The sequence below is a fragment of the Pelobates fuscus genome, chromosome 6 (assembly GCF_036172605.1).
Source record: "Pelobates fuscus isolate aPelFus1 chromosome 6, aPelFus1.pri, whole genome shotgun sequence".
Taxonomy (NCBI): domain Eukaryota; kingdom Metazoa; phylum Chordata; class Amphibia; order Anura; family Pelobatidae; genus Pelobates; species Pelobates fuscus.
The window spans coordinates 51,605,642-51,630,575 of NC_086322.1; the positions used below are offsets into that span (position 1 = coordinate 51,605,642).

The 24,934-nt window shown below is 41.4% G+C and overlaps 1 protein-coding gene across 2 annotated transcripts; it reads left to right on the plus strand.

Moving 5' to 3' along the window:
• The first annotated feature begins 748 nt into the window (after nt 1-748).
• On the plus strand, nt 749-18,395 carry RNF4 (ring finger protein 4). 2 transcript variants are annotated; one of them, XM_063457693.1, is made up of 7 exons: nt 749-928; nt 8,490-8,639; nt 11,942-12,062; nt 14,104-14,190; nt 14,639-14,753; nt 16,918-16,969; nt 17,745-18,395. In XM_063457693.1, exons 2-7 carry the CDS (start codon nt 8,631-8,633, stop codon nt 17,892-17,894), a joined length of 534 nt encoding a protein of 177 aa, XP_063313763.1. In that variant the 5' UTR covers nt 749-928; nt 8,490-8,630; the 3' UTR covers nt 17,895-18,395. The 2 variants fall into 2 exon arrangements, with proteins under 2 accessions (XP_063313763.1, XP_063313764.1); XM_063457694.1 differs by lacking the exon at nt 8,490-8,639.
• Nucleotides 18,396-24,934: the final 6,539 nt, after the last annotated feature.

Sequence of the window (24,934 nt, forward strand, 5' to 3'; positions counted from 1 at the left end):
ATCCAGACATATATAGCAAGCTTTTCTATCCTAATGTCTCTCTTTTCTAGGAGCTCCATATTGTTGGTGTGTCTGAGTGTATAACAGAGCTCCACGGCAATTATACACCCAGTAATATGTCTTTAAACTACATTAAATATGCTTAGAAATCAGTCTGTGTAAATATGATACATTGTTCTTGTTCTATATTACATTTCAGTTGAATAAATTGTCATTAGTAAGTTACCTAAAATTCATCAAAACAGCCCCGCTCCTGGCCACACCACTCACAATTAAAGTGTCTCTCAGTGCCCATTTGAAATGTTAAGGCATATGCACTGTAATAAATGTTCATGGACAAAGAAACTAAATTAAAGAATTATAAAGGATAGGTGAAACACAGACTCCAGAGACATTGAGAAAAAAAACAAAGCATAAATACCCATAATGGAAGCAGTTTCTCCATGAGAAGTGAATTTCAGTCTTATCTAGCAAAGTGTGACTTTTCAGGAATGCAGAGAAAATTTTCAATCAAAGCTTAGCTGGATTGTAACAATTGCTACAATTTCATGTAGGTTCCGAGGTGATTCTGAGCTCGCTGTTCCTTTTAAACTTCTTGAGCACGTGTTCTTCAAGCCTATGTGGATGACGTCGAACACACCGCTCACGTGACTCGTCCACGCATGCGCAAAACTCTTAAACCCCACTCCATGGGCGCATGCGCAATGAGCCGCACCGCGCTGAGCGCTCCGTGCCTTCGCCATGCGCATGCGCCCAAAGCGTTTCATCCTGACTGAGCAATGGGTTCGGTCGGACTAAAACTCCCTGCGACGTTTGCGCCTAACCGGAAGTGTTTGACGTTTGAAAGTAAAAGTGCAGATACCGGACGCGCCTGACGCCGAGCTGGGCTCTAGGAGCGGAGTGAGGGCGAGCGGGGAGCTGGCAGCAGGTAACCGGGCCTGGATCACCCACACTGTCCGCCTACCCATCATCCTCAGCCACCCGCGCACAGCACCATGGGAATCCAAATCTATAGATCGGGGGGGGGGGGGTTATTACTATAGTGACATATTCAGTCTATACGGGGGGGGGGGCTGGGTTATTACTATAGTGACATGTTCAGTCTATACTGGGGAGGTGGGGGCTGGGTTATTACTATAGTGACATATTCAGTCTATACTGGGGGGGGCTGGGTTATTACTATAGTGACATATTCAGTCTATACGGGGGGGAGGGGGGGCTGGGTTATTACTATAGTGACATTCAGTCTATACTGGGGGGGGGCTGGGTTATTACTATAGTGACATATTCAGTCTATACGGGGGGAGGGGGGGGTGCTGGGTTATTACTATAGTGACATATTCAGTCTATACTGGGGGGGGGCTGGGTTATTACTATAGTGACATATTCAGACTATACGGGGGGGGGGGGGCTGGGTTATTACTATAGTGACATATTCAGTCTATACGGGGGGGGGGCTGGGTTATTACTATAGTGACATATTCAGTCTATGGGGGGGCTGGGTTATTACTATAGTGACATATTCAGTCTATACGGGGGGGGGGTTGGGTTATTACTATAGTGACATATTCAGTCTATACGGGGGGGGGGCTGGGTTATTACTATAGTGACATATTCAGTCTATACGGGGGGGGGCTGGGTTATTACTATAGTGACATATTCAGTCTATACGGGGGGGGCTGGGTTATTACTATAGTGACATATTCAGTCTATAGGGGGGCTGGGTTATTACTATAGTGACATATTCAGTCTATACTGGGGGGGCTGGGTTATTACTATAGTGACATATTCAGTCTATATGGGGGGGGCTGGGTTATTACTATAGTGACATATTCAGTCTATACGGGGGGGGGCTGGGTTATTACTATAGTGACATATTCAGTCTATGGGGGGGCTGGGTTATTACTATAGTGACATATTCAGTCTATACGGGGGGGGGGGCTGGGTTATTACTATAGTGACATATTCAGTCTATACGGGGGGGGGGGCTGGGTTATTACTATAGTGACATATTCAGTCTACGGGGGGCTGGGTTATTACTATAGTGACATATTCAGTCTATACGGGGGGGGGCTGGGTTATTACTATAGTGACATATTCAGTCTATACGGGGGGGGCTGGGTTATTACTATAGTGACATATTCAGTCTATACGGGGGGGGGCTGGGTTATTACTATAGTGACATATTCAGTCTATACGGGGGGGGCTGGGTTATTACTATAGTGACATATTCAGTCTATAGGGGGGCTGGGTTATTACTATAGTGACATATTCAGTCTATACTGGGGGGGGCTGGGTTATTACTATAGTGACATATTCAGTCTATATGGGGGGGGGCTGGGTTATTACTATAGTGACATATTCAGTCTATACGGGGGGGGCTGGGTCATTACTATAGTGACATATTCAGTCTATGGGGGGGCTGGGTTATTACTATAGTGACATATTCAGTCTATACGGGGGGGGGGCTGGGTTATTACTATAGTGACATATTCAGTCTATACGGGGGGGCTGGGTTATTACTATAGTGACATATTCAGTCTATACGGGGGGGGGGCTGGGTTATTACTATAGTGACATATTCAGTCTATACGGGGGGGGCTGGGTTATTACTATAGTGACATATTCAGTCTATAGGGGGGCTGGGTTATTACTATAGTGACATATTCAGTCTATACTGGGGGGGCTGGGTTATTACTATAGTGACATATTCAGTCTATACTGGGGGGGGCTGGGTTATTACTATAGTGACATTCAGTCTATACGGGGGGGGCTGGGTTATTACTATAGTGACATGTTCAGTCTATACTGGGGGGGGGGTTATTACTATAGTGACATATTCAGTCTATACTGGGGGGGGGGAGGCTGGGTTATTACTATAGTGACATATTCAGTCTATACTGGGGGGGCTTGGTTATTACTATAGTGACATGTTCAGTCTATACTGGGGGGGGTTATTACTATAGTGACATTCAGTCTATACTGGGGGGGAGGGGCTGGGTTATTACTATAGTGACATATTCAGTCTATACTGGGGGGGTGGGTTATTACTATAGTGACATATTCAGTCTATACTGGGGAGGGGGGGCTGGGTTATTACTATAGTGACATATTCAGTCTATACTGGGGGGGGCTGGGTTATTACTATAGTGACATATTCAGTCTATACTGGGGGGGGCTGGGTTATTACGATAGTGACATATTCAGTCTATACTGGGGGGGGGCTGGGTTATAACTATAGTGACATATTCAGTCTATACTGGGGGGGGGGGGGGTTATTACTATAGTGACATTCAGTCCATACTGGGGGGGCTGGGTTATTACTATAGTGACATATTCAGTCTATACTGGGGGGGTGGGTTATTACTATAGTGACATATTCAGTCTATACTGGGGTGGGTGGGTTATTACTATAGTGACATATTCAGTCTATGGGGGGGGCTGGGTTATTACTATAGTGACATATTCAGTCTATACGGGGGGGGGGGGCTGGGTTATTACTATAGTGACATATTCAGTCTATATGGGGGGGGCTGGGTTATTACTATAGTGACATATTCAGTCTATACGGGGGGGGGCTGGGTTATTACTATAGTGACATATTCAGTCTATACGGGGGGGGGGCTGGGTTATTACTATAGTGACATATTCAGTCTATACGGGGGGGGGGGCTGGGTTATTACTATAGTGACATATTCAGTCTATAGGGGGGCTGGGTTATTACTATAGTGACATATTCAGTCTATAGGGGGGGGCTGGGTTATTACTATAGTGACATATTCAGTCTATACGGGGGGGGGGCTGGGTTATTACTATAGTGACATATTCAGTCTATGGGGGGGCTGGGTTATTACTATAGTGACATATTCAGTCTATACGGGGGGGGGGGGCTGGGTTATTACTATAGTGACATATTCAGTCTATGGGGGGGCTGGGTTATTACTATAGTGACATATTCAGTCTATACGGGGGGGGGGCTGGGTTATTACTATAGTGACATATTCAGTCTATACGGGGGAGGCTGGGTTATTACTATAGTGACATATTTAGTCTATACGGGGGGGGGGGCTGGGTTATTACTATAGTGACATATTCAGTCTATACGGGGGGGGGCTGGGTTATTACTATAGTGACATATTCAGTCTATAGGGGGGCTGGGTTATTACTATAGTGACATATTCAGTCTATACTGGGGGGGGGCTGGGTTATTACTATAGTGACATATTCAGTCTATATGGGGGGGGGCTGGGTTATTACTATAGTGACATATTCAGTCTATACGGGGGGGGCTGGGTTATTACTATAGTGACATATTCAGTCTATGGGGGGGGCTGGGTTATTACTATAGTGACATATTCAGTCTATACGGGGGGGGGGCTGGGTTATTACTATAGTGACATATTCAGTCTATACGGGGGGGGGGGCTGGGTTATTACTATAGTGACATATTCAGTCTATACGGGGGGGCTGGGTTATTACTATAGTGACATATTCAGTCTATACGGGGGGGGGGGGGCTGGGTTATTACTATAGTGACATATTCAGTCTATAGGGGGGCTGGGTTATTACTATAGTGACATATTCAGTCTATACTGGGGGGGGGCTGGGTTATTAGTATAGTGACATATTCAGTCTATACTGGGGGGGGGCTGGGTTATTACTATAGTGACATTCAGTCTATACGGGGGGGGGCTGGGTTATTACTATAGTGACATGTTCAGTCTATACTGGGGGGGGTTATTACTATAGTGACATATTCAGTCTATACTGGGGGGGCTTGGTTATTACTATAGTGACATGTTCAGTCTATACTGGGGGGGGTTATTACTATAGTGACATTCAGTCTATACTGGGGGGGAGGGGCTGGGTTATTACTATAGTGACATATTCAGTCTATACGGGGGGGGGGCTGGGTTATTACTATAGTGACATATTCAGTCTATACTGGGGGGTGGGTTATTACTATAGTGACATATTCAGTCTATACTGGGGGGGGGGGCTGGTTTATTACTATAGTGACATATTCAGTCTATACTGGGGGGGGGGGGGCTGGGTTATTACTATAGTGACATATTCAGTCTATACTGGGGGGGGGGGCTGGGTTATTACTATAGTGACATATTCAGTCTATACTGGGGGGGGGCTGGGTTATTACTATAGTGACATATTCAGTCTATACTGGGGGGGGGCAGGGTTATAACTATAGTGACATATTCAGTCTATACTGGGGGGGGTGGGTTATTACTATAGTGACATATTCAGTCTATACTGGGGGGGCTGGGTTATTACTATAGTGACATATTCAGTCTATACTGGGGGGGTGGGTTATTACTATAGTGACATATTCAGTCTATACTGGGGTGGGTGGGTTATTACTATAGTGACATATTCAGTCTATACTGGGGAGGGGGGGCTGGGTTATTATTATAGTGACATATTCAGTCTATACTGGGGGGGGCTGGGTTATTACTATAGTGACATATTCAGTCTATACTGGGGAGGGGGGGCTGGGTTATTACTATAGTGACATATTCAGTCTATACTGGGGAGGGGGGGCTGGGTTATTACTATAGTGACATATTCAGTCTATACTGGGGGGGGGTTATTACTATAGTGACATATTCAGTCTATACTGGGGGGGGTTATTACTATAGTGACATATTCAGTCTATACTGGGGGGGCTGGGTTATTACTATAGTGACATATTCAGTCTATACTGGGGGGGGGCTGGGTTATTACTATAGTGACATATTCAGTCTATACTGGGGGGGGGCTGGGTTATTACTATAGTGACATATTCAGTCTATACTGGGGGGGTTATTACTATAGTGACATATTCAGTCTATACTGGGGGGGGGCTGGGTTATTACTATAGTGACATATTCAGTCTATACTGGGGAGGGGGGGCTGGGTTATTACTATAGTGACATATTCAGTCTATACTGGGGGGGGGGGGCTGGGTTATTACTATAGTTACATTCAGTCTATACTGGGGGGGGGTTATTACTATAGTGACATATTCAGTCTATACTGGGGGGGGGCTGGGTTATTACTATAGTGACATATTCAGTCTATACTGGGGGGGGCTGGGTAATTACTATAGTGACATATTCAGTCTATACTGGGGGGGGGTTATTAATATAGTGACATTCAGTCTATACTGGGGGGGGGCTGGGTTATTACGATAGTGACATATTCAGTCTATACGGGGGGGGGCTGGGTTATTACTATAGTGACATGTTCAGTCTATACTGGGGAGGGGGGCTGGGTTATTACTATAGTGACATATTCAGTCTATACTGGGGGGGCTGGGTTATTACTATAGTGACATATTCAGTCTATACTGGGGGGGGCTGGGTAATTACTATAGTGACATATTCAGTCTATACTGGGGGGGGGTTATTACTATAGTGACATTCAGTCTATACTGGGGGGGGGGCTGGGTTATTACGATAGTGACATATTCAGTCTATACGGGGGGGGGGGCTGGGTTATTACTATAGTGACATGTTCAGTCTATACTGGGGAGGGGGGCTGGGTTATTACTATAGTGACATATTCAGTCTATACTGGGGGGGGCTGGGTTATTACTATAGTGACATATTCAGTCTATACTGGGGGGGCTGGGTAATTACTATAGTGACATATTCAGTCTATACTGGGGGGGGGGTTATTACTATAGTGACATTCAGTCTATACTGGGGGGGGGGCTGGGTTATTACGATAGTGACATATTCAGTCTATACGGGGGGGGGCTGGGTTATTACTATAGTGACATGTTCAGTCTATACTGGGGAGGGGGGCTGGGTTATTACTATAGTGACATATTCAGTCTATACTGGGGGGGCTGGGTTATTACTATAGTGACATATTCAGTCTATACTCGGGGGGGGGGGGGGGGGCTGGGTTATTACTATAGTGACATTCAGTCTATACTGGGTTATTACTATAGTGACATATTCAGTCTATACTGGGGGGGGCTGGATTATTACTATAGTGACATTCAGTCTATACGGGGGGGGCTGGGTTATTACTATAGTGACAGATCTAGTTTTAATTGGGGGAGGCTTTGGCTATTGTAGTACTTGCTATCAGAGGTTATTAGTTGCTAATATTCGTAATATTTGTGATAAAAGTCATAACCTGGTAGCATGTGAGTTCTAAACAATTAAAATGTTCCACTTACCTGAAATCTTGCTGTAGGATGGTGGTTTCTGATCTTCTGTTTTCTAAACAGGGTGTAGTTTTTGTTTTTTTTTGTTTACTCATTGTTAAATTTATAGGCAGAAATAACAAGAACAATGATAGAGCAGACATCTCAGAACAAGGCCGAACATGCATTTTATCTTAACACAAGGTATAATACAGTGGCAACTTGGGGTTCTTAGAGCTGTGTGCGTGTGATATAAACCACTATTTTCAAAAATGTTATGGTAGGTAACATTTTTCAAGGTTATAGCAAATAACTGCTTAAAGAGAGAGATTGTACAAATATCCTTCGGGGTTTAACACGCCACAACACCGCAAAGCTTTAAAAAGAAGATTCTGCAAAACGTCTGCTTCTCCCAATGCGTTAAATGAAACATTTATAATAAAATAAACTAAAAGGACATGAGGGAATAACAGAGGGTTTAAAGAAAGATACTAATCATTGTATATGGTTTTATAAGATAGGATTGTTAAATCATACTAATACAGTTTGACATCTTCCCATTGGACAGCGCCAGGGCACTCCTGGCACCATAACAACTACAGTGAGTTGTGGTTATTCAGTTTGAAATGTTGGTTTGAAATTGCAAAACTAAGGTTTCTTATTTATTGGCAGATGTAGCTTCAAACCATGGCATTTTCTATGTACTTCAGGAGCATTTCCTCCCCCCCTCTTCTCAGATATAAGTAGCTTTTACCGTTTTATTACAGTTTGAGCACATCTCATCCTATCAGCAGTGCCTAGTCTGAGGTTCCCCCATTGAAGCCTCAGACCATCATCAGCAGGAGAGAGTTCATTGCAGCCATGTGCTCTTTGCAACTATAAAGTCTGTTTGTAAAAGTACTGCCTCTGGTCTGGGGCTATGTGTACAAGTCAGTGTTGCCATATTAACCCAGTGGCAGTACTCTGATTTGTTGAAAAGCACCAGCCCATGAGGAAGCTAGTGGTGATATGCATATGCTGATGTTGTAGACCAGGGCTGCCCAACATGTAGATCCCCAGATGTTGTGGAACTACAACTCCCTTGATGCTTTGCATGTCCTTAGAATGCATTTAGAATAACAAAGCAGTAGGGCAGCCCTGGTTTAGACTGTGTGCTCCATCTGAACAAATAGAAAGAATGCCGTCATTGCTTCGGTTTTTAAAGCATTTCAGCATGTGAAAACACCATCTGTCTCCTTTGTTTGTGAGGAGCCTGAATCGGTATATATGTGTGCAATTTGGTGGTGGAGTAGGTCCTGGTGTGTTCAAATATCCACGCTCTGGTTATTTCTTTTAGGTTTAGAAGACACAACACCCTGAAAAACTTGGATTTTAACTTTACAAGAAGTTGAAAATTGTATTCTTCCTTCTTCTCTACCTGTCTACACACCTGGTGTCTTTCACACTTTCTTGGTGGTTGTTTGCGATTTGGGCCGTCATGAGCACTGTAAGTACAGGAACTCTCTGTAATCACAATTGGGTTGGATAGTATAAAACTGAGTAAACCTACTAACAGGTATACTTGGCACCAACCATAGTGCAAAATTAACAATGTTATTCTGTACACACTGTGCTAACAAACATGTCAGTTATGTTGTATTTAAATGTTTCTGTTTCCGCTGTAGTGCCCTACTAACTATTTGTTTTTTAGCTTTTTGAGGCTAGTGCACATACGCTGCAATATTGCTGCACTGCACCAGGCGAATGCCTTCTATGAGCAGCGTTTGACTGAAAACGGAGTCTGACTCTGTTTTCAAAGGTGAAGCGCCTCTAGTGGCTGTCAGGTGGATACCATTAAGATGTAGTGGTTCTGGTGACTATAGTATACCTTTTAGTTAATTTACATTTTTTTGAATTTCAAACTTTGCTTAAAAAACAAAAATACAAAATTGGCTCCTAACTTTTTATATAGCCGTTCCTGGGCCATGTGATCTCAAGGTCCATTGCAGTTCCAGCAGGGAGAGTGTCTGGAATGACTGGTAGTCCCCCTGCTGCCTATAAAAGTTAAAACAGTGTTTGTAGAATATTAATTAAATAACTATATAAATACGTTAAAAATGAAAAATAAAGTAAGTAATTTTAAAAATATGTGTAATTTTGTTCTAACTGTATTTTGATATATATTTCTCAAAATACACTTAGAATGAAATAATATATATGTATGTGTAATATTTTTACATAATTAAGTCACTTTATTATTTACAATTTGTCGGACTTTCCTATAACCGAGGCATAAAGTCCAGGGAATGATTCATTACCTTAAGTTTATAAACCTATAAACTCACATTTATTAAGTACATCGGTTTGTCTTTTCTGTGTAAGTGTTTGTCACTGGTTTCCAGTTTTGGCAGAACCTGTAAAGTTGCATTTGTATAAACTTGTAGTGAGCTGGAAACAGAGTTACAAAATGCAAACTAAGTCACTCCCATAGAGCTGTGCCATGGAATGTGACTATGATGATTTACCTCACACAGCCTAATTCACTAAACCGTGAACCCAGCTGTAAATGGCTGCCATCATTATTTAGAGCAGTCCTACTTGTGTGATGAGTGGAACTGCTCTTGGAGATGAACTCCTTATCCAAAAACCCCTGCTGGACAAAAACGTTTTATATAAGAATAGAGCAGAACATTAAATAATTGGAGAGGGAGGGATCTGCCTCCCATCAAACAAACTCGCTAAACATGCTTTATGCATTAACCTGTGTGGGGATGGTGTGTCTGCCCTCTTCCTGGCAGAAAACCCAAATTTGCTTCCTGAAAAAAGTAAATGCTGATATTTAACTCCTTTAAAAGTCTTATGAGATCTTTTAAAGGGACAGAAATACTTCAATATAAAGGGCTGTCAGGTTTGGATGTATAAAACCCGAAAGGGCAGTACTTGTACTGACAAAGAAAATAATAAACAAAGGTCCAAGGCAAACTAATGCAATAGCTGCTAGGCAATAACAAAGTCAGGCAATCCAATGATCAAATATCCAGGCAGCAAAAGTTTGGCATCGGTGAGGCAGGCCAAGGTCTGGTAAAACAGGTTTTCAGGAGAACAGGAGGCACAGGTAATACAAGGTAAGTAGCACAGAACAACCGGGCAATGAAAGCTCAGCTGTTCTAGGTTGAAATAGGGTGCCAGACTAAGGCACGCCTCCTTAACAAACCTTCATAGCACCTTATTGGTGTATGGGGTCTTCATTCAACTGAGTTTGCCATGGGAGCGAGTAACTGGCAAATAACGAGAGTTGCAAGGAGCGACTGAAGCTGAGGCAAAAATTAAAATGAAGCTTTATTTTCAATGGCTGACGTTTCTAACCAATCAGAATATAGATGGAAGTCAATTGTGGTCGAGGACTATAGAATGCACATTTAAGAATTAACTAATATCTACCACCTGTCTGCTATAATAATGTGTATTTGCATAACTACAAATAGACTTGGCTCAATATTTATTGCCAAATATGTCTAGATTTTCAGATAAACTTCTAATTTATGCTTTAATTTCTTTCTCAAGGGACAGCAAAGGCAAAATGGATTTATAATGGTTGCATTATTTATAAATAACTGATTTGTGCCCATGATTCTCTTGCTCATTAAATCGAAATCTAATTTAGAAACAGTGGCTTCATAGTTTACAAAAATTGTGTTTGTGGGAATGTGTCCCTCTTCCCCCTTTAGTTTGTATACAGTCAGGGCAATTAATCATTTGGCTGCAATTCAGTATCACCCAGTCACCTCCTCAGTAGTGTGGTTAGGATGGTTTCATCTTGTGCAGCTAATTTCCCTAGCCACGTATGGTAATGTCATTAAGCAAAACTTTGATGGTACCCTGAATTTTTATGGATTTTATTTTTTTATTTTTTTTAGCGGCCTGGTTTTCTATCGGCAGCCTGACTTCCTAGTTGCTCCATTACTATGGGGCTCTATTAGGGCCTCAGATCTTACAGATTGATATATCGGATCCATTTTAGGAAGAAGAGTTCCAGGTCACTCTCTTAAAAGATGTATTTTCTCATGTTACCTTTTAAAGGAACACTCCTAAATCTCTTCAGTTTTCTAAAGTGCTTTATGATTGAAGAATGTGTCTTACAGATGTCAAGCACAGAGTATAATGACATACCTATCGCTTCTAAAATAATAGTGTAATAATCTAAAAAAAAACTCCAGCTACCGGTGATAAGTGGGGTGACCTAATAACCCTATAGTGCCAGGAAAATGAGTTTGTTTTCCTGGCACTATAGTGCTTCTTTAAGCATACAAGAATAGGGGGGAATTTTTTTTTTTTTTTATGGTGATAAACATACTTAAAAAGATTTCATTATCTACATAAAAAATTATAAAGCAGCGTAAAATAATGCAGAAAAATGTAAAATCTAAAAAACGGAAACACTTTTCCATCAAGTTTCTCATTAGTAAGGCCAAACTAGCCAGGGATATTGGGTAAGAATATGCCAATACTTGTTGAGAATCTAAGCTGACCCCAATGGACAGAGCTTAGCGCAAAAGCGCTTACGGAGCTCCTAAACAAAAGCTTTTGTCTCACTGTTATAGTGTAGGTGAGGAACAATGACCAGCAGGTGAGAAGGCAGACCATTCTAAAACAGTTTGACTTCTTACGGGCACTAAAACGTGAGAGCGCATTTCTAATAATTTTTTAACGGTTTTGGTTACAAACGTTTGTGTTGAACTCTTAATCATAACAGATTCCTAGCTAATAATGTAATTCCTGCAATTTTCTCCCTATATTTTTTTGTTTCAGGCTCAAAGGAAACGGAAATCGGATTCTGGTAACTCAAGACGTACACGCAAAAGGAGAGCAGGACAGTGCTCCACGACAACAATGGCAACAGCCCCAGAAACCATCGAAGTGGAAGAAAGTGGTAGGTTTAAATCCACATATCCCAAGTGAATTTGTGAGTTAAATAAACACGTCTCCTTTCATCTACTTTATCTAATTGTCTTGTGAATAAGGATCTCTGAGTCACTTTATCCATATGTACTAAGGATATGCTGTGCCATATAAACCGCTTCAGTGAACAGTTGTCTTCAATGACAAATATCAAGGAAAAATATGTAGTCTTGGATTTGACCAACCCTACTTTAAAACATGCTACCTGAAAACTACACACAAGAAGTACAAATGGTGATGTTTGAAAGGTGCTTTGAATTTTAGAAAGTCAAGTTAAAATGTTATTCAGCTTGCTATGGGGACCTTAATTAATTTGGAGTGCTTGGTCCAGGTTGCCACTGGCTACATTACCTCAGATGGTGGTAATCCAATTGCCCAGCAGTCTACTAGTCCCCTGTGAGTTTAGTTCTCATAAGGGACACTCCAGGCACCCAGACCACTTCTGCCCATTGGAGTGGTCTGGGTGCCAACTCCCATTACCCTTAACCCTGCAAGTGTAATTATTGCAGTTTTCATAAACTGCAATAATTACCTTGCAGGGTTTAGTCCTCCTCTAGTGGCTGTCTATCAGACAGCCACTAGAGGGACTTCCGTGTTCTTAGAACACAAAAAGTGTGTTATAAGACGATGGACGTCCTCACGCTATATGAAGACGTTGCTGAAATCACCGTTGCTGAAATCCCCATAGGAAAGCATTGAACATCGGCGCTGGACTCCAGTAAGTCACTAAAGGGGTTTTAACCCCTTTAGCAATGGGGGGTGGGAAGGAGAGGGGGGCACTCCAGGGTCCTGCAGTGCCTTGAAAACTAATGTTTTCCTGGCACTGGAGAATCCCTTTAAAAGCAGCAAGATGGTAAGATTTTTTCCTTCTTTCTGTGTGACACAGTTTCTGTGAATAACCAATTAAAAGTTAAAATAGCGAAGCTGGACGTACATTTTGCTGCTTCAAGAACTAAAGTAGTTTCTTATACCCTTATTTGGTTTCTAACCAGTGAAGGAAAAAATGCCTTGAATAGGCAGACCGGAATCATTGAATGGAAGGTGGCAATAACTCAGGGATGTGATGGGAAGTCATGTCCCTCATGTAGGTGTTGGTGAACAACCCCACCTATTGAAACCTTCCACTTGGATGTCTCGCACCTATTAGTCACAAGAACAGTCCTCACATGGTACTAGTAGGCTGCTGGATAATCCGCTTACCAGCAGCTTGGTATTGTAGCCTGCTGAAGACCTGTAGCTGTTTTTGGGCGATGTGCAATGCTAGTAAAAATTACCCACATGCTAGGGGGGTGGGGGGATCTGATTTTAAAGACCTATAGTATTTTAAGTTCAATTGTGCTACACGGGACTATCCCATATGCGCAGGCAGAGCTGATATTACATTGGAGAAATATATTACCATTTTATAACGGATTGTAACACTAGCAGGGTCATTCATTAACGTGAGAATTCAACGTGAATGGAAAAAAATTCAAATGCAAGTTTAAAGCAGCTGGACTGGGAAAAAAAAAATCTTTAAGTCAGCCATACTTGAAGTTACTGTTTTTTTTTTTTTTTTATTTTTGTGTTGATGCTCCAAGTTTTGTGAGCTATATTTTCGTGTTTTTTTTTTTTTTGTTTGTTTTGTTTTCAAGATTTTTATGATTTTTGCATATTTTCAGTGCAATAAAAATAGTGGTTATCTCCAGCCTGAATTGCCCCTTTAATACTTTGACCTTCAGAAATTGAATTCATGCATCAAAACCCTGAATGATGCAGAATGTAAACATTTCTTATTTTGTAAAAGTATAGGATTTCAATTCTCTGAATTTGTTTGTTGAGTAGCCCTAACTAAGAATCCATATGACAGAGTAGTGATAAGTGAACATGTTGCACAGTTGGAAGACTGTAAAACACAATAAAACATACCTGTTTGTTACAATCCAGTACTAAAAATAAACTTTATTTTTTTTTATTTTTTTTTTTAATACAATCTCAATTCAGGACATTGATGCTATGATATCTTTTTGCAGGTGAAGAAGTAGTGGATCTCACATGTGAATCCTTTGAACCTGTGGTAGTAGACTTAACTCACAACGATTCTGTAGTTGTAAGTAACAGTCTTGTATTTTTTGTCCATTTTTATTCTTTTAAATTTAAGACTTGTCCAAAATGGAGTATTGAAAAGATGTTTTTTTGGGGGGGGGGGTTGTGTGTGTGTGTGTGTATCTTGCGTTTAGCTATTTATTTTATGATCTGCAAACTAAATCGTTTCCTTTTTATTTCTTTTATACATGCAAAGATTGTTGAAGGTAAGCATCACTAGTTTTCAGGAAAATAACCTTTATTTATTTATTTGTTATTATTTGTAATTGCTTTGTGCAAACCTTTTTGCTTATCACTGAATTTTCTGATTAGTGGGTAATTGCCATTTTCAACTATATTTGGTGAATTCCTCTCTCCAGGCTTCTCTCTAGCCATATCTATTGCAAAAAAAAAAAAACCCTGTCTTAGCAAATAATTTTAGCAGTTTGAAAATATTACATGCAATTGTTTGTTTATTGTTAGATAATTCAAGTCAAAGAAGAAATCCAGGCGTTTCCCAACAGACCGCCAGCTGTATATTAAGTAGTGATGATGAGGATTCACGAGATACGTCGTCTGTGGAACAGGAAGGTTCAAGGTATGCATTTCACATGTGGTCTTCCATTTTCTGCAGGTTCAGTGTTAATACATAACACTTCATGTTGAATTCTATTTGCATCACCTTTAGCAAAATGTATCTGTCCGGTACAGGATACCTGCTGAGCCTTGGCAGTAGGGCTGCAACTAACGATTTTCATATTGTATTAATCGACTGATTTATTTTCATTTTTTTTTTATTAAAAAAAATCCGATAAATATTTCAGTACCTATTATTATTATTATTATTAGTATTATTATTATTATTATTATTATTATTATTATTTTCCCTTCAGATTAGAGGCAGTGCTTTTACCAATGGGATTTCATCTGGAGGGATAAAACAGGCAGGCAATCTCCAAAACTTTTCAACGACCTCCCCCAATTAACCTTTGGCCTTATAAATTGCTTCCTATCCAAGACATCCCCAGTTCTTTGCCTGCCTCCGGCAGAGGAGGGTGTCAGGTCAGGTTTCTCCCTAGAAGTATGGTGAGAGGGCTGAGGCTCTGGAGGCTCTACTTCTTTTAAATAAATTTTTCAGAGATCAGCCAGGGTTTACACTCCAGACCGCTGTAACTCCCCGGGTTGTATTAATTCCATCTATACCGAGCCAGGTGCCGGGCAGACGATGGTGCGCTTTTGGGCCCTAGCTGGGAAGTCCTGACGGTGGAACACACATACAGGTTATGTTTATTTCCACCGTGGAATCGCGAAATGCAGGACATGCGTAATGTGATTTTAAAATTCAGGCGCCAATATCTTTGTTTTTTCTCTCCGGGGTCAAGATATTGGTTTCCAGGACTTAGCGAGGCTGTTTACCCAGCAGCAACTAACTGTTTGCCAGGTGCACTCAGAATCTGTTGCAAGTGTGTTCTCACCAAACCTCCTACACACTCTGAGAACATTTAAGGTAAGACTTTTTGCTTTATCTTAAATGACTCTAGCCTGAATAAGTTAATTATCAGTGCTGTAAGGTAGATAATGTTTCTAAGTAGGAGAGTTTTTAACTTCTCTTCTTTTAACCCCTTAAGGTCCAAACTTCTGGAATAATAGGGGAATCATGATATGTCATACATGTCAGGTGTCCTTTAAGGATTATTACTAAAGTTTTCAATCATATAGCCGGAATAGACGGAATTAATACAACCCGGGGAGTTACAGCGGTCTGGAGTGTAAACCCTGGCTGATCTCTGAAAAATGTATTTAAAAGAAGTAGAGCCTCCAGAGCCTCAGCCCTCTCACCATACTTCTAGGGAGAAACCTGACCTGACACCCTCCTCTGCCGGAGGCAGGCAAAGAACTGGGGATGTCTTGGATAGGAAGTAATTTATAAGGCCAAAGGTTAATTGGGGGAGGTCCTTGAAAAGTTTTGGAGATTGCCTGCCTGTTTTATCCCTCTAGATGAAATCCCATTGGTAAAAGCACTGCCTCTAATCTTCAGGAAAAATAAATTTACGGTAAGTTAAAATTAGTTTTTTTTATATATATATATATATATATATATTTTAAATAAAATTCACAAACCGAGCTCTGCCTTCTTACTTGCACAAAATTTGATGTATTTCTTCCTTCTAAGTCACACGTTTGCCAGGTGTTGCTTCTCTCCACAATTGCACAGCCGGTTGGTGATCTGAGTGTCCCCAGGTCACTTGGTTATTGCAATATTTAGTAAAAAAGGGTGCAGCAGATAGCATAGTCTGGGATGGGAAGGATCCTTAAAATGGACACAGCTCTCTCCCTCGCACTTAAATGTACTTTGGTCAGCTTTTGGATATCTGTGAAAGTTCCTTTTCATTTAATCTAGGTTACAGTTTCAGTTCCACTCCAATATTTTTGGTTAAACAAGTCTGCCACCTATTTTATAATTAATCGGCCTGAAAATAAATATGAAATTATTCTGTTCTACATTATTAGACCAACTAATGGATTAATGAGGTTCGCTGACAATGATTTTCATAACTGATGATCTATTTGATTGATCTTGTTAGGGCACTTGATGCCATTGTAATGTTTATGGTGCTAGCATGCCCTGGTGGTCGTCCTGCCAATCTCATTCAAGGTGGAAAGCATAATAAGTTACTGCTTAGCTACAGGGGTTGGAGTGAAATATTTGGATGTCACATAGCTGCCATTTTGTTTGATAGAATTTTTTATTTTTGTTCCAGGTTCACTTCAGGAAAAGTCAGTTGTCCAATATGTTTGGATGGATACTCAGAGGTAAGAAATGACAAATTGCACTCCACGTGAGCGTCAGTCATTGTCTTGTGGAGCTCTAAAGGGATTGCATATGTGTGGGTGTGGGAATTATGTATTCTACATAATGATGAAATTAATTTAATGGAAAAATATCTTCAGAAGTGCTGCAAACTCACAAAACGATGGTGTTTCTTTATTCACCCTTTGAGCTGAGCACTGGAGGGCAGCTTTGCTCTGATCATTGTAGAAACAGATAATGTCGACGTTCTGTGAATGTGCAGCACTCGGGTTAATGTGTGATCTTGGGTATGATAATGGATGATTCTAACTCTCAAACGTTTGAAACTGGATGCACATACAAGAAAGTGGAGAGGAAAGCAATTATAAATAAAGGGGGGAGGGGGAATTATAAATGAAAGGGGGTGTATGTTTAATATACCCAAATTAAAAAAAATTAAAATAAAAAGGCCCCAAAAATTAGTGGTATTAACATCTCAAAAATGGGTAAGAAAATAAATGACTTTTTTTTCTTTTGTGTTCCATTTTGCAAGGGCTTTCTTTGTTTATATTTTTTAAACGTTTTATGAGGGTTATGATTGTGTTTGTATTGAACAAGATTATGTAATTACTGAATTCAATATCGGCAAGTTGATAAAAGAAACTTCATTATTTTTAAGATTTAGCATTCAGGTGGCATATAGACAATCCTACCCTCTTTTTATATTTTTTTAAATACAAGGATTTTGGTCTGCAAATAATTTCTCATGCTCTTGAATGTTTGTTTCTCTCCCTCCAGATTGTACAGAGCAAACGGCTCATTGTGGCAACCAAATGCGGCCATATTTTCTGCAGCCAGTGCATCCGTGACGCACTTAAATCCGCCAACTCTTGTCCAACTTGCAGGAAGAAGCTGACTCATAAACAGTATCACCCGATCTATATATAAATAGATTGCCAAGAATTCCCAATGTTTCCAGGACTACCTAAGTTTACTTTTGGACTTGCGTGATTCCACCAAGCTTCTGCCTTTATTTATACTACATTAATTTCAATGGAGAAACGGATGGAACACCGTGTAAATAATGTTTTGGTACTGGATAGGACTTCGCCAGCACCTATCCACATTGAAGAGAAAAAGCTCTACAGCTATAGGCTGAGACATCAGGTGTGGCGACAGCCTATGTAGTGCGTCTTTTCTAATGTTTCATAAAACATATATATATTTTTTTGTTTGTTTGTTTATTTTATTTTGCTTTGAGTTCTGAAAAAGAGGGACCCGATTATTGCCATATTACGAGTACAGACGTACTTTTTTTGTAATCTGGGTTTAGAACTCTTCCTTCCATATGTTTAAGGATAATATGCCAATATTTACTGAAATAACAAGCAAATAAAGATGCATTTTATGATGAGTTAATTAAATCCATTTTTATTAAATTTTTGTAAATGAGTTTCTGCAATACTTGTCTTAATAGTATTTATTGGATGGGAAACCATGAAATAGGATTGTTGGTTCTGTAATACATGTTTTGAACACTTTCAGAAGGATTTTTAAGGATTTTTTTTCTTCTTACACAAATCAAAGTAATTTCATTATAATTTAGCCAAAATGAAGATGTAGACAATTGTATCAGTTTGGCTGTTGAGGCCTTGAAATTAAAATTCAGTTTGCATTTACACTTCAAAGAGTAACCCTGGACATATATTTTACATTCTACAGATAGGCAGTTATGTTGGTCTTGGACATTGGTGTCAATTTGGGGGGATGGGAAGTTTCACACCTATCTGCCATCTGGATTACATTTTAGATACTTAATACATATCTGTTTCACTAATAGTGAGTAACATTAGACTGTTGTAGCAGAGCGTCAGTACCCAGAGTGGAGCAGTGATTAAAACTCCTGCATACCCAAACATCAGTCAAGACTTGATAAAGGGTACAAAAACTGGTTTATTCATCCAAAAGCACACACATTTTATACACAGACCCCGAGCCATACCTTTGTGGGAAATGGGAGCTCTGTGATGGTTTCAGGGAGCGATTGTTCACTTCTCCGAACATAAGCTTCATCCAAAAAATCGCTTGTTTGAGTTGAGGGGAAAGTGGGGAGAATGGAAGTCCAAGGTGACCGGGAAAACCTGCACGAAGTTGCTGGGCCAGAGTTCCAGACCGGTTGTAGCTCATGTCCAACTTGCAGGAAGAAGCTGACTCATAAACAGTATCACCCGATCTATATATAAATAGATAATATAGATTGCAAAGAATTCCCACTCATAGCTTCTGGACTCAGTGAAGAGGAATAAGGGGAAGGCAACTGGACAGGGAGGGAGGAGCTCAGTGGATCATAGTCTTTTATGAGTGAGTACAAGCTGCCTCAATAAATGGCAACGTGTCTCTATGGGACCTGCAGACATCACTCAAAGGGCGTAGCTTGATTAATCCATACAAAGTCTAAATTCAGCCCCATCTATAGGTATTTTTGTCTAGTTCTAACCCATGTAATAAGTAGCTTAGATTTTTTTTCCATTCGATATGTTTTTTTTGTTTGTTTACCTATTAATTCATATCTGTGTTGTGTTGGGGGTCTGTTTTCTTAAATTGTTTTATTTTTATTGGGATACATCACATTGTTATAACCCGGACAATATAGTATGCGAAAAATCATCAAAGGCCAATTATATGCACTAACACAGTATGGAACAATCTCTCAGTAGTATAAATGACAGTGATGTCTCCTGCTATAATATCTTTCAGCTTCTACAAATAAAACCTAATTGGAGGATACAATCTATTATAACATGCCATAGTAAATCATTAGGTGGTCAAGCACCTATGGGCATGTTTGTCAAATACAGGGAAATAAGCAGTATACCACTAATTGCAGAGCTAGGTGTAATGAGATACTAAAAGGGTAATGTTTTTGAATGTTAAGTCAGGTGTCCTCATTTTACGACTTACATGTTTAACGACTGCTCGGACTTACGACTAGTACTCTAGCACGGGGATTCCCTACATTAGAGAGCTGGTCTATGTTTGGGGAATTTTCCCTGAACATAGATTCTCTGCACTGGTGCGCAACCTCCCTTACCGACCAAATCGTTTTACGACTGAGTTGTAGGAACAGAACCCGGTCAGTAAGTAAGAAGTGCCTGTACTGTTAAGCTTTTGTGAACACCATATTCTCTATGCTGCCCTTGGCTGTGCATAGTTGAGACTCTAATAAATGAAGCCTTTGAGCTAAGCTGCCCAGTTTTTCTATTATTATTATTATATTTATATGGCGCCGTCAAATTCCGCAGCGCTTTACAATGGGTGGACGAACAGACATGTTGTAACCAGACAAGTTGGACACTCAGGAACAGAGGGGTTGAGGGCCCTGCTCAATGAGCTTACATGCTAGAGGGAGTGGGGTAAAATGACACAAAAAGGTAAGGATAGTATTAGACTAATGACAGTTGCAGAAGAGGAATCAGTCTGGAGCTATTAACAGTTTAATTGAAACGCTTTTATGAAGAAGTGGGTTTTCAATGATTTTCTGAAGGAGTGGAGACTGGGTGAGCATCTAACGGAGGAGGGAAGCGAGTTCCACAGGAATGGTGCAGCCCTCGAGAAATCTTGAAGGCGAGTATCAGAGGTGGATGTACGGACAGAAGATAGACGTACGTCTTCAGCAGATCGTAAGGGCCTAGACAGGACATACTTGTGTATAAGGGAGGATAGATAGGTGGGAGCAGCATTATGTAGAGATTTGAAAGCAAGAACCAGAATTTTAAATTGAGCTCTATATTTTATAGGAAGCCAATGTAGGGACTGACAGAAGGGTGAGGCTATCAATGCACTTTATCACAGAGCCCAGAAGGGTAATGCTAGCTGATCAGGCTTGTTTGGATCAGAAATAAAACTTGTGAATTCTTATACCAAGTAATTAATGTAAGGCTTATTCCAAATACAAAATTAACTTGAAGAGATATAGGTTCTAAAGAAACACTGTGCACAAACACAATAATGCTCATTTGATCGGCTTTGGCCACATAGTTACTGTGTTTGTCATTGTGCTATTTTTAGTTTATCATAATAAAACGTTTTGCAGCTACCTACTGGATGAGCCACCCTCTCTTTCCCATGATGTGTGCCTGAATTGGCCACTGACAGCAATGTGAGCTGAGTTGCAAACTGGAGAAGGGGACAGACAGGAGCAGGTGTTTAGTATTACTACTACCTGAATATCTTTCTAGCTGGCTGAGTATCTTTAAAAAATAAATATATAATTACCGTAGATATTTGTTTCACATCTCCTGTGAATCAGCTCCAGGATACCCAGCAATCCGGAAGGACTATATTTTTGTACATACTTGTCAATCTTTGTACTAGCCATTCACTGATTACATGAGCAAACGGTAGTGGGTTCAGCGCTTGGTGGCCAATAGGAAGCTGCAACCTAAAAAATATGATAAATATGATGTTCCCTCACAAATCATCAAAAAGCATAAATCTAGAAAATAAAAGTTATAGGTCGCGCCACAAAAGCCAATAAAAAAGGTATGATAAAACCAATAATAAATAATAAAAATGATGAGGATATATCATACCACAATAAACTGTAGGGTAATTAAAATACAGTAATGTACTTACATATGTCAATATAAGGTAAAATATGTAATAGTCCCGATAAAAATGGGCAGATAGAAAACCAGGTAGACTTGCAGGAACTTGAGTATGATGTAGGTCTATACAGATTGTAGATCTGGAAGTGGTCGGGTTCTCTTGATCCAGGTAGAGATATGTGAATATAAAAGGAAAATTCCAATAGTGTAGACCGTAGCTGAAAGTTAAGTGGAAAGGAAAAATAACTTCACAGCAGGATGGTATTTAAACTCACCTATTGTTGAGCTAGAACTAGCTCAGGTATGACTGGCATTCAGTGGTGCCGATCCCCCACTGGTAGGATATAGGTGTTGGTAAGCAGAGGAGGTCCTCAGTATGGAGAGAAAAATAGAACCAGATATAGTGCTCACTGTTTGTATAATAAGGCAGGTAGGTATAGAAACGTAAAATACTCACATTTGAGTGAGCAGGATACACTGCTCACTATGATAGCGTAGGTGGTCAAATCCCCACCTGGGATTCTTGAGCGAGTGAGTAATCCAATGTAGTGGATGACCAGGTTAAAATAAATAAAAATAAGATAAAGCTATAAAAGGTAAAATAATAAAAAAAAAAGGTATATGGTACATGCAGGGTTAAAGAGGCCAATATAAAAATAGTTAAGATAGCCAAAATCTGTTTCGCCACACAGGGCTTTATCAACTGGCAATAAAAACAATAACCTGGTACAGAATAGTATATATAGGCATCAATTAACAATTCAAATTATGGCGCCAAAATGATGTCATCTTCATGAGACACATAGAATATAAAACACAGTACAAAATAAGCTAATAATATTGATACAGTAATATATATATATCTTATGTAAAATATAGATCCACATTTAGTTTATTAAAACAAAGGTTATGTGGTACATAAAAATAATACAAATTTTATTAAAGGACACGGAGGCTCATATTATGCTTATCTCTTTCTTTATTATACCTCAGCAGCAAAGAGAAGGTATAAGACATTCATAGAAAAAAATCAAATCAGAACAAGTTCTCAAAGGGTTAACACAACATTATACCCTTAACCAATGGGAACAGTCCTCTTATCCATAACCACCCATGTGACCTTTCCTCTCTCTCTTTCTTTGCTGCTGCCTCAGCTAAGTATCACCTAATTTTATCTCTCTCTAGTCAGAGGAGTTTATGCTTAGATTGTTTGATTTTTATATGTCTTGTTCTGTATATTTTCACAAATTCTTTCCCTTAGGTATATTCCTTTAATTCAGCGTGTCGGTACGCTCTGGGGTTCTCAGGCGGTAAACCCCCCCCCCCCCTCCCTCGCCTTCCCGGGTAGTCTATTACCCGTTCGCGTCCCCATCCTTCCCCCTGAGCGCTCACCGCGACCGTTTATCCGGCGCGGACATTTCGCGGCTGAGAAACGCTCGCGCATGCGCAATGGCGGCTGCACAGCGCGGCAGCCATTATCACTGACGAGGCTGACAGGAATTTCCCGCGTTTCCCAGCGCCCCCCTGTGCACTGAGGGGCGGGCGGCGTGCGCGGATTGGCTGCTGGCTGGGGCTTGCAGCTTACCAGTGCTCCCTTGCGACCATTCCGGAGGGAACACTCGGTAAGCTGACAGCCATTTTGCTTGTGCCTTGTCCTATCACTCCTAGCCAGCCACATTAGCTCTTTTCACTTGTGCCAGTGAGCTCTGTGTGAAACTTCCCCACATATTGTTTTAAGGGACAGTATTTGGGTGCACACTCATAACTAGTTTACACACACATACACAAGTTTACTCTCACAACCCCCTGCAGGCAGTGTGACTAACATGCAAAACCTCAGAGCCCAGGAGACTTGCACTCCTACTACTGCCAACAAGGACACCAAACACCGTGTGTCCCCTGCCACGTGCCCACTCTCCCCACAGAGAGAGGACGTGGCATCTATGGAGCAACTGAACTCGGAGGAGTTCCATTCGCTCCTAGATGCGACAATGACCAAGTCGGTCACCCAGGCCATCTACACGGCGATGGGGGCGATGTCAGATAACCTGACCCAATCCATTAGTAACGCCATCTTGGCGTCTAACCACAACCCTGGCGGCCTCCATCCCAAGACCCAAGATGACAAGCCTGCTTCCCTCAGCGGTCGCAAGGCTACTGAAAAGACCCACCACGTCGGCAGACGAACCTCCAAAACGTGTATGACGGACAGGTTGCGCCCTGTCACTAACGAGGACATGGGGCCCCCACGTAAATGAGCCACCCACCGGGCAAAAACGGTGAGGAAATGGAAATGGGCAAAAGCCCAAACAGAGATATCCGACTCTGATTCGGACCTTGAGGAGGTATTGAGCGAGTCCGAGGAAATCGACTCTGTTGAATCGGAGAACTCCTCTCCGGAGCACAGCTTGGCAGTAAACCCGGCTAAGGATGACTCCATCATCCTAGACCCACAGGGCGAGCACCTTTTTAACCCGGACGACCTACAACACCCCATGTCTACTGAATGGTTTCCAGCTGACCATGTGGCCCAATATATAGCGGCCAGGATAAGGAAACCCCTGGATAAAAATACCAGGAATAAATTCAGGGCGGAATGCCCACGCCCGACGGTCCCCGATATGGCCTGTGCCACACCAGAAGTTGACCCAAAAATTGCCCAGTTCCTGGGAAAAGCTGGCTGGAAAGCCAAAAAAAAGGGATTACTCCCTGCGCCACTGCCAGGACAAGGTGCTTGACTCCTTGGGCCCCAGCGCAAAAATCTTCGACATGGTCGAAGCGGCACTCTCAGGTGACACACCAGTAGACCTCTTGGCCATTCGAGAATGGGCGCAGTGCTCTATTTGCCTCATCGGCAACTCCAACGCTGCGCTAAGCACAGAGAGGCGAAAGGCGATCCTCATGAAGATCGATCCAAAACTGGTCAATATGGCCATATCTGAGCCTGGAACGCAGGCAAAAGGCCTCCTTTTCGGAGACAATTTTGTAAAAGAGTTGGGCACTTATGTGAGCACGTTTACAGCCCTGGACAAGGCGCAAACAAATCTGAAACAAGTGTTTTCACCAAAGGTTTTTTGGGGGCTGGCAGACATCGGGGCCGTCTGTCCAGCCGCTCATCACAGGGCTCCTACCGGGGCTACCGAGGCCTCACTACATCCAGGTTCCCACAGACGGAGGCCAGAAATCCTGCACCCTTCTTTCCTGTCAGGGGCAGATCATGGCAGTCCAGAGGACACAGGGGCGCCACATACGGCCGACGGCCTTATGGTGAGTACTCTTCCTTTCCCCCATTCTTGTACATCATATGTGGGGGGCAGACTATCCCAATTCTTTGGGGCATGGCAAAGACTCACGTCCGATGCCTGGATCCTCAACACAGTT

Bases quoted from the DNA above. Each gene is read 5' to 3' on its own strand.
- RNF4 (XM_063457693.1), top strand. The intron at 14,754-16,917 runs GTATGCATTTCA...TTTTTGTTCCAG, and splicing joins GTGGAACAGGAAGGTTCAAG to GTTCACTTCAGGAAAAGTCA. The intron at 16,970-17,744 runs GTAAGAAATGAC...CTCTCCCTCCAG, and splicing joins GTTTGGATGGATACTCAGAG to ATTGTACAGAGCAAACGGCT.